We start from the raw sequence: 11,191 nt of genomic DNA, 5'->3' as shown, positions 1-11,191 counted from the left end.
CAAAAGCCCCTTTCCACACCAGTATCGATGAACTCACAAGTTGCGCACTGATCAAAAACCAATATAGATTTAATGTCATTTGAATGTTATTTTGTTGTCCTATATTTGTTAGAGCTTTTAGTGGCTTGTGCCTGTGTGTGTCTGTTGTTGATGACATGGCCTCGTGCCAACGGGGTGCAGGGCGGATGGAGTGATGTGTGTACGTGTGTGTGTGTGTGTGCGTGTGTGTGTTTATGTGTGAGAGCACAGCTTGAGGTAAAATACTTGTTGGTTGAAGACAATGAACAGGTGGGCACTGAAGGAGGCAGGAAATGAAAAGATCTATGGCTAAGTAAAATATAAAACATTGTACCTTAGTAGAAAAATCAGAAAGCACTTTAAAACTAAAATATGTTATTTGAAAGACTCGAGAGCTTGAAAAACACTGGTCATAGCAGCAACTTATAAATGTAGGCTATTTCCTGGTAAAGTGTTGGACTGAGAGGAACATGCCTTCCATCATTCACTAACTAATTCCAAGAAAGAGACAGTGCAGACAGTGCAGACTACAAGAGCTGAGCATTATCAGAAAATATGTGGACTATCATCTTTGTGTAATATCATTCTTGGATTGTAGATAGAACATTATGATTAACTATTTCATTTTCAAAAGAAAAAAAAAAGGAAAAAATCGGTGGCCTTTTAAAATAGTGAAATCACTAAATGTCTGCAAGAAATTAAACATGAGCCAGAAAATGTTTTAAGATGTGAATGTTCAATTATTTAACTAAATAAATTTAAAGGTCAGGTGGACTAGTTTGTGGTCTGTTTTTTACAATTAATATAAAATATAAGTGCACCGCTAAACAACCAGGTCCTTTTCTTCAAACAGCCTCAGGTAAACAAATAAAGATTTGTATAACCATATATATTTTTTTATTTTTCTGTTATCTATATAGTGTCGCGAGTCACGAATGTAGTGTTTATGTTGATGCTTGTTTTCTGTGTGATTTTGGGGTTGTCGGGAATTTTGTGGGTGTAGTTTGGGGTGCAAGGAATTCTGTTTTTTTTTACCTGGAATTGGTGGTAACAGTTATTGCAGGCTTGTGTGGCTATTTCTTACCAAACGGATGTTTTACCATAAACCAGGTGTTTTTCCTGACTAATACGTTACAATATATATATATATATATATATACACACATATTTTTTTTACATATATATATATATATATATATATATATAAACGTATATATCCTTATCCAACAGGTTCCTATCCTACTTGTTCCGTCTAAGTCAGGCCACAGAGAGATGAATACAATAAGCACTAAAAGAAGTATTTCGCCTTAGAAATTTCCCAAATGATTGTTAGACGTATTTCTAAAAATGAATCTGGGCCCTTGAAATGACCACCAAACACTCAAGGTGGGGTAAAATGTGTGAATCACTTCTGACATCTAGTGGGGTGTTGGAATCACCACATGAAGTGTGGCATTGCTGTCTCTTAAGAACTGTAGAGAAAATCCTCTACTGCAGATCTGGGCCAGAGATTTAGAAAATAAATTTCCTAAAGCTGACCTGAGTTTACCAGTCAGATAATTCATTCACTCTTGATACCGCCGGACGATTACAAGGCCACATATAGAGACAAATAACCGTTCACTCTCTCATTAAACTGGAGAACCCACACAGACACAGGGAGAGCGTGCAAACTCCGCAAAGAAAGGTCCCCTGTTGAAATCAAATCGCGGACTTTCTTGCTGCATGATAATTTGAATCTTCTTGTTTCTAAGTATGTAAGTGCAGCAAATTCCTTCTGAAAATAGAAGCCTTATAAAAGGTCACAATCACAAGTTAGTGTGCAGTTAAATTAATTTAATTTAATAGATGGAGACAACAATATGCATGTTCCAAACTAAATTTATTTCTTTGAAACAGTTTCTCATGAAATATATTTATAGAACAAAAAAGCAGGTTTTCTGCAAGAAGGGTAGCAGGAATAGAAAGCAAGAAACGCTCAGTAATATTGAGAAAAAGTCGAGTGCATAGCAAAAACTAATTTTATAGGTATTTTTTGCTTTCCTTCTAGTTCAAGAACTCATACCATGTGCTTTTGGAAAATGAAAAACCTACAAGATTAACGCACATTTTGTTTCAATCGTTTTTGCTTCATTGTCTTATAAATGCCTTACAAAGCTTGCTGCGGTATTGAAGATCTTCTCAAATGATAAAGTTCTGGATTGCTTTACACTTTTCTTTGGATTTGTTCTTCAGACAAGCCGGACGTTGACATCCTTTTCAGTTTTGAACTGCAAAAGAGATTGCAGTTATTGTCATTACACCTGAAAAAAAACACCTTCTGATTGCACACAAACTATGTTTTTCAATATCCGAACTAAAATAAGTTGGCAAAGTTCATACCTGAGTAAAATCAGAGTTTTCTTCACCCACAGATCCTTTGGAGTCACACAGATCTCCTTCTTCTGAACCGTGTAAAAACTGTAATTACATTCATAATGCATCCAGCCTCATGGAGAATTTCAAAGGGAAACCAGACAGTCGAGTAATAGCTTAATATTAATATATTATCAGAAAAAATGAAGGTAATACAATTTGAGAATTTAAGCCTTTTGTGTCAAAATGTTTTTTTTTTTTTTAATTTTTTGGACTAAAGCCTTTAAATACCAGAATTGAAATCTAAAACCCCACCCAATTGAGTAATTGGATTCAGTATCTTTAAAAACTGAAATAGAATTTTGTTTATTCACAGTTACATGAAGCACACCAAAAAGCTACATAAATACTGGAGCAGCTTGATGAATCAGTGTCTGTATCCCAAAACATGTCTCATAAACTGTTATTCAAAATCAAATCATGAGTCAGGAAATGTTGGACAGAATGGGGTCTTACATGATCGCGTCAATGCGACAATATTCCAGCGTAGTTTGCTCTCTGTAGCCCTTTATGCGATTGAAAGGGATCGGCTTGTGATTGTAGCTCGTACAGCATTTGACCCTGGATCGGGAAATATCTGGACACAAACACATCACATTGCTGATGAGCCATTTTGTCTTTTCTTCCTCTTCATCAGCCATGTTCGCACAAATCACTCAATCATTTACTTTGCTTCCTTTTGTTTTAAAAAATAAACAGGTAAATGGAATTTTAATTAACTTACTGGCAGTGTGGACTGGACTGAGGTAGCCAATCGTGAGACAGAAGACAATGGTTGTCATGGTGATCAAACCTCTACGAGCCATGTTGAATATCCAAATGACCAGCAGCGAATTAACCGAAATCGTAAGGTATGCACACACACACACACACACTCACACACATACACACACATGCACAGGAGTATTTATACACCTAGGAATCTGGATTTTATTTTTTTTTTTGTTAACCTGCGGCTTCTTAATTTAGGACAGGAAAGCCAATATTGCATCATGCAAGCTAAAGTAGCACACACTGCACACTGATTAAAATCAAAGCACTGCTGTGCTATTATGAAACACTAAGAATTATTTCTACACTACATGCCTATAAGCATTTCACTGCGGAGGTGGCGCACTGATAAAATAGGTTCAAATAATCTCCCTGGGCTTGCATCTATATTTATGCATCTATATTTATGCATCTATATTCTTTCTAGGTTGATAATTATGCTGTGAAGTTTTTTTTTTTTATTTTCATCATCACCCATTTTTTTCATTAAGAATTCTCAAAGGCTGTATTTGAAATGTGTACAAAAAAACAAGCATTATTACTCTTTAGTGTAATGATTCACAAACAAAAAAGTGACTTTTCATGCTCTTTAAATGCTCTAATATGAACAAAAAAACAGTATCATTTTCATTGATGTGATATTGTAACTTCAAACTGCAGATGGTAGTTGCTGCATGATCAGAAGTCCTCAAATTGTTTTTGTGGCGAGAGCTGATGGAGTATGAGAGCCTTGTCAAACCCCTTCGTTAGCATGACCTATTTAATTTGCAGAAAGCTGACAACTATAAATCTAGCACAGCTAACCCAGATAGGCACATCTTTAATTTTGTAAATGCTCTACAGGATACTGAATACTTTCAAGTTGTAAATAAGTGATTGTGAAAATTAAAATGCTTGGTACAGTAATATGCTGAAAGGAATTTTAACAAATCACTGCAAGAGTGATTTACAGTCATCATGTTGCATTTTTTACAAATGCACACTTTCTGTAATAAATAGCTGCATTTTCGTGTTGAGTGGAAACAAAAATCTCTCTGTCTTTGTATAGTAATCAGTGTGATGCTTATCTGATGAAGTTATTGTATAATCTGTGCCCGAACCCCTAAAACCAGTGTCAGACATCATGTTTGGATGGATTCGCTCTATTTTCACATTTTGTGACTATGACATCGCTCGCATTATAACGTCTTCGCTGAAACAATTTATCGCATAACCCTACGACGGGTTGAGTCGTAAAAGCCGTACGACATGAACTATTACTGTGATTTGCAGGCCTGTACTGCCAGGATTCAACTAAATTTTAGTATTCACAGCCCCCAAACATTACATAAAACCCGACTGAATTTATTAAGCAGATGAAAAGACAATAACTATCAGTATTTTGTAACTGTAGAAGTCAATGCATCTGTGGTTAAATCATCACTTGCGCAAACACAACCTTTGCTAACTTTTTCAGCTTTTGTCATTTTGTGACGGTTGTTCAGACTGTGACTCATTGTGTTCTTGTTATGACTTGCCTGACTTGCGCCCTCCTTGAATCCTCCTCTGCCCTTACACTTGAAAGTCAGGCCCACACATAACAGTTTAGCACCTCATGCACAGTCGCAACACATTAGACGGTGTCCGAAAGAAGAGGCTGTTGCCTCTTTTGGCCATAGGGGGGCAATGCTTGCATGAGCGCATCCTCTGATGGATGTCAAACTCCAAAATAATACATGGGTGTGAAGCACATGTCCCACATCAACCTGAAAATCTGTCATAACAACAAAGAGGCTGATAATTATATGTAAAATGCAAATTAGGTTTTTTGTTCCTTCAAATAAACCCACCCGCGGTTCCGGCAGTGAAACACACTAAAGCAACCCAACAGTATTTGTAACACAAGTGCACCAGCTTGGGATTCAGCTAAATATCATTACACTTGCCTTGAGGGCAAATCATGTCAGTAACAGTGATCAGGGACAGCTAGTTTAACCCAGCTTCAGTTTCACCCTCTTTTCTGTGTGTCTGCGTGCATATGTGTGCCACGTATGTATTTTGGTAAAAAAAAAAAGAAAAGAAAAATGCTTTGACTGGACAGCCATTTGTTTTGAGACATAATCTCCTCACTCTATCTATCCTCACACGCACTCAAATTGTTTATTATTCTGTTCATTAGAATAGTAAAAAGTTAATCATAACGTTAATTAAAAAATAGGATAAACCAAAATATTCTCAAAATATGTTGAAATTCATCACTCATTGCTTTCCAAACATCTGTTTTACTTAAAGTGTAAATACAATACCTTTGATTTAGGGCACCTTTGTATGACTGAAGCACATATTGCTGTTGGAAATTAAAATGATAAAAGCAGTGTGATTCAATTAAAACAGTTGAAGGCCATAAAAATGAAAACAAAAACTGAAACGCTTTGTAAATCAAAAGCAAAACGTTGCATTCAGAGTTGGACTCATTTGTCATGACAAACAGCGACCTTTTGTTCACAAAAATTGAGCGTAGGGTCAGCTCAGGTGGTCCGAAAGGAGACGCTCCACTCTCAACCCACTTGATCCAAACCACCCCACATTAGCTGAATATTTAGCCGTTTCCCTCTAATATTAAACCCGCTAATGTCAGACCACCTTTTTCAAATTTGTCCACACTGCTCTAGATTGGTCTATATTAATATCTACATTGGTCCACATTGATCTGTACTGCTTGTTCGAAAGCCCAGTTTCAAGGACAGCCTCAACAAACACTTAAACTACTTAGAGAAAGACTATGGTCTTCAGAACATCCATTTGTCTTTGGAAAAATGTACATAAAATGTTCGTGATATGTGATTATGAAGTATAAAGGAAGCATTTGTATTCAGCTCAGAACATAATAAGAAACCATACGCAGAGACCAAAGTAATAAAGAGTCAACTGAGGACTGGTTGAAGTTTTCTCAGCAATACACTGTTCATTGAAAGTAATAATCCATCAGGACTTAGTATTCTTTGTATCAAAGCTAGAACAATGGAGCATGTTCTTTTATATATGCAGGGACTACGTACATGTAAGAATGACAACGAGGGCACAGTTAAAAAAACACCAAGGGATTTGAGAGAGAGTCTGAAGAATATATGGGTATGGTTGGAAGGACAAAATTTATTTTTCTTTAGGGACAGCTACAGGTTTCAGATGAGAAGTGAAGAAGGTCGTAGCTTGATGACGACGGTGGGTCAATACAGCCTTTCTAAATGGTGGCCTTTCTTTCAATGAAAAATATTATCCATGTGTTACATCAGAACCATTTGACAAAGAAGGAGTGAAAGCTTGACTTGAGGACAACTTGAACAGTCTCTTTTCAGAGTGTAAAATTATTGTCCACCTTGTGACATCGCAGCCTGTGACTATGAAAGAAAGGGCTTCACCAAAGAATAAAAAGCTTCCCATTAACATTGCGATTACAAAAATAAGGACAGCTGGACTAGGAGGATGACTCTGAATGCAATGTCTGTGATTGTGTTTTATTTTGGATCACTTTAACAACGCATCCTGTCTCACAGAGAAAAAAAAAAACGTGCACTTGAACAAGAAAAGAGGCAGTATCGTCACTCTCTGAATGCCAAATGCCATGAAGCCTTACCATCAACTCACTTGGTGCTTTCACTGCACATGCCGCGAAAGAATGTTAACGGAAGCTGAGAACAGGACATAGAAAGCTAAAGAATGCTAAAAACATAGCTTTCGCCAGCTGTGCTGCCACATGGCTCAGCTGGGCTTATTTTTCACAATTACAGTTTGATTGGCATTAATTGTGCTGAAAGATGTAAAACAATGTTGTTTACAGAAGTTAAAAATGAAATAATGAATGATGAATGGTTTATATGTGCTTAAAAACCTTGGATAACAATGTTATAAAATATGATCATTATGATAATGTGATAAAAATGTATCACAAAATGTCGGCTCGATTTGACTCAAGCACCTCTGTAACCCTGAGGGCAGGATAACAAAAAAGAACAATGATTATTATTGTAAGCAAATGAATAAAAGATGTGGAAAAGTTATTGCCGTAGTAAATTGGTCAATTTCGTACAACATGGAAGGGATACTAGCACATAGCAACATATGGCCAAATATAATAATAAAAACAGGAAAGTGGTTCTAATGAGGTCATAGGGGGTGAGAATAGGTAATTGATACATAATGCAACGGCTAAAATAGACTGACACTAAACAAATGGGGTTAATCATAGCTGCAAATACACAGCAGGGACCAGAAAATGGCCAAGATTGGGATATTATGAATAACTGACAGCCAAATACTGTTAATAGTGGCTGAAACACAGATAGTGTAATATATGATAATTTTATATGATAAGATGGGCTAACACTCACAGAGCTTGTTGATACGAAGACATTTCTAAACATTCTGCTGTCAATGCTTCTGTATCAACTGATCCAAATCAGCCCACATCAGCCCACATCCCCCTCATATCCTTCTACACATACAGTTAGCGCCGCTTATTTTCTTCCTCATACACCATTGGCAAATGTCAGTCAAAGCGTCTTATTTTAGAGGCTTCAGTCAACCTATTCTTCCTCACTCCACTGTACGCCGCTTTGCAACCCACATTCACCTCAACCTCTCCTTCCCATCCCTGTCTGACTTAAGGCAACGTCGTATCTGTTGCCATTGATGCGCTGCTCTTTTCCACACCCTATGGGTTTTTTTTTACTGCTGCTCTACCCACCTTATCCTCCCTGTGAAGACACATAAAAGGGCTTCTAAATCAACACTATTCTGCTGAAAACAAAATAGTGAAAATTGCCATTTAGAATAAATTTCTTACACTACGTGACCCTGACTGAAATATGAATGTCAGCAGATACTACAACATATATTCACAAGTTTGTTTTGAATGCCGGTCAATAAATGATTTTGCCACAATTTAACAAGAAGTTCACCAACTGCAGCAGAGTCATTAGCGTTACATTTTCTTATTTTTGCTGTTGTGCTTGGATAGCAACATTTTGACCGGCATATTGGCCTGGGTGTTTCTTTGAAATAAAACGTTTTATCTCCAAGGCCCCCCTCCTTCTGCTTGGACTCATGCTGTTGGATGGAGGGCAAGAAAAAGAGAGAAGGGGAGGGGAGGAGTTGGATGGTGAGGGTAGAGAGAGGGTCGCCATTGAGTTGTCCACCCACGCAAAGCCCCTTCTGGTCACCTGCGTGGGTTTGGGCCGAAAGAAGGGCGAGGATGCGTGCACGGTCTAAGACAAAAAGAACAAAAACAACCACCTTTTAACCCCAAATGTTGAATATGAAAAGGAGTTTGGATAAAAAAAAAAAAAACATTTTAAAAACAGCAAGAAACTTCCTGAGGACTAAAAACAAGGGCGCTCTTTATTTCCTTAAAATCGCCTTATAACGGAGGAGTCTCGTGCAACAAAGGGAGCGGTAAAAAAGAGGATCTCTCAAAACACGTGGCTGTAGCTCGAGTTGAAAAACCCTGCCCAGATTATTGTCCTCAGCATTGTTCCAGACTGACAGATCCGCGAGGCAAGACAAATAATACAGTCTTTAATAGTTTAAGAGTTCTGGTAAATTAGTTGATTTGTAATTATGTGAGCCCAGAAGATTCTGTCCTCACCATCTCCTCCTACATCCCATCTGCCCTGTGTGTCCAGAGTGTGGGTGACTGAAGTAGCTGCGGGGGTGATGAGGAATTATTGTGGAAAATGATAAGAAAACTTGTGATATAACAGTCAGAGTTGCGCTTCTGCTATTCAAGTTAATACAGTAACATCTATGGCCTCCGGAATGTGTTGCTGAAGATGAAAAGAGGGGAAAATATAGACTTTGAAGACCTTTTTTGACATTAGGAAGCGCTCAAGGGTGTTTTAGGCAGGCAGAGCAAACGCCTGGCCATGTAGACTCTTGAGGATACAGTGAGCCAGAAGAGGTGAGGAGAACTGTAATGTGGTAGAAAGAAAGTATTTTTGGGGTGGTCTGTTATCTGTGAAGATGATGGTGTGTAGTATCACAGCCTGGTCACATTGCTGAGGGGGGGGGGGCAGCACGGGCTCTCTGCCAAGATAGTAGATAAGGAAGAATGCAGCAATGAGATCTCCCAAACTCGCACTTGTACAACTGAAAAGCTACGCACGCAAAAACCACAAACACAGGAAGACAAGGCGCAGCTTTGCTGTTGCACATCCTCAGGCAGACACGTTAAAAGATCACATCACAAACTAGGCTGAGAGCTGCATAGGTGATCCACGAGTGTGTGTCGTTGCTCCGGTGACTGACAGACAAACGCTGTCATACATTGTCCTCATTCAGTTGTTTACCTACATCTTTTTTGTGTCCTCTCTCTTTTGCAGCCCTTGAGAATGTAAACACCAGCTGAACAGATGGATGTAGAGAATATCTCATCACGATGACACAGTGTTTCTGTAATCGCACACATATACGTGCATATACAACATAAACACACCCTTCATACACACACACACACACACACAAGATGCTGGTGGTGGATTTGTTTTTTTCTAACTCATTAAACTATGGGCAGACACTCACACGCAAACACACACAGGGGGACTTTTGGTGTTTTTGCCAAAACCTTCTGTTTAGAAGAAAATGCAACTCATGACAAAACGCGGAAGCACAGTCGCATGCAATCACACACACACACACACACACACACACTCATACATGTGTGCTTGAGTAATTCACCAGACTAGCAGCTGTTTCAGGGAGAACAGGGTAGTAGCAAAATGCTTCTGACATGCTAATGACGCTCTGTCGACCCGTGGAGTTCAACCACTCACTACACACGTGTACACACTGAGAGAGTCTGACTATTATCTGTCATATAACCAAGAGAATATCAGTCTGCTGGTATGAATATTAAATGGATTGCGCTCCCAGTACGATGTAAGCATTCTGAGTTGGACTGAAAGCCAAATGAAACCCTAAATCACTCCAGGAATATCTTAGCGAGGCTTTGAGGGAAGATCCTTTTTCAACACCCCCCCCTCCACACACACACACACACACACACACACACACACACACACACACCGCCTCCTCCTCATCCTCCTCCTCTCCAACTCCACAACCACCCACCCAATCAAATTCTCCCTGGCAATGCGCTGCTCCTCATCTCTCCTCTCTGCTTTCTTTTGTTCCTCTCTTTCACCGCCCACACACCTACCGTCCCTCGGGCTTTTCTCTTTACACGCTCACAATCATGCACACATTTACATTTGGCTACTTCGTATGTAGTTTATTTAAGTTTTTTTTACTCTGTCCTTTCCGTTCACTTCATCCCTGTTACACCCTTGCGGATACAGTGTGAATAAGTGTTGATTCGTGTGGATGAAAACACAAATATGGCCACATTGGATCTAAATGTAGGAGATGACAATACAGATGTGTGGGCAGAAGCCATCTGGGGACCTAAATGGGACAAAAGGTAGATGTGTAGTTGTGTGTTTGTATTTTGAAAGGACCCAATTTAAAGGTGGGGTCTGAGGCCAGAGGCCCAGTATGGAAATCCCCCTCCAGAGTCGCTGTGAATCTCAGGGGAGAGTGGGAAAAAACATCCCGACGGTCATCAATCAAAACTTTGGTGACACAAATGACCAGAAACAAGGGACCGTTTCTCCATCCGTGTCAGTGTGACACCTCCACACAGCCACCATGTCCCACCCACCTGCGCCGCATCCCCATAGGCCCTCGCCGAGCGCCGCTTGAAAGGATTGGCTCAACGGTCCCAAAGCGAAATCGTGATCCCCTCTAGGCTAATTGGGCCTTTGTGATTGCGCAGTCTGTCGTGGCACTGGGGGGGGGGGACGAAACGTGGAAACATTATTATGGCGGACGGGGAGAGTGGCAGGTCGAAGCGGATAGATCGTTTTTGGCTTCTCAAAGCGCCAGATGCTCTTCCTGGGCCCATTATGAAGCCTTACAGGGGATCGAGATGGTTTTGGCGTAGCAACTGCGAAGC

The 11,191-nt window shown here is 39.4% G+C and overlaps 1 protein-coding gene across 1 annotated transcript; it reads right to left on the bottom strand.

Moving 5' to 3' along the window:
* Positions 1–2,005: 2,005 nt before the first annotated feature.
* LOC147219013 (C-C motif chemokine 20-like) lies at positions 2,006–3,275 on the bottom strand. Its single transcript, XM_086173120.1, has 4 exons — positions 3,158–3,275; positions 2,890–3,010; positions 2,401–2,478; positions 2,006–2,288 (listed from the first exon to the last, which is right to left on the bottom strand). Exons 1-4 carry the CDS (start codon positions 3,237–3,239, stop codon positions 2,225–2,227), a joined length of 345 nt encoding a protein of 114 aa, XP_086029246.1. The 5' UTR covers positions 3,240–3,275; the 3' UTR covers positions 2,006–2,224.
* Positions 3,276–11,191: the final 7,916 nt, after the last annotated feature.

This window comes from Fistularia commersonii, chromosome 25 (genome assembly GCF_037954325.1).
Source record: "Fistularia commersonii isolate RoL2024-O1a breed Wild chromosome 25, RoL_Fcom_v1.0, whole genome shotgun sequence".
NCBI classification, from domain to species: Eukaryota; Metazoa; Chordata; class Actinopteri; order Syngnathiformes; family Fistulariidae; genus Fistularia; species Fistularia commersonii.
Note: the sequence above shows the minus strand (reverse complement) of the source record. Positions and strands in the feature narration are given on the sequence as shown.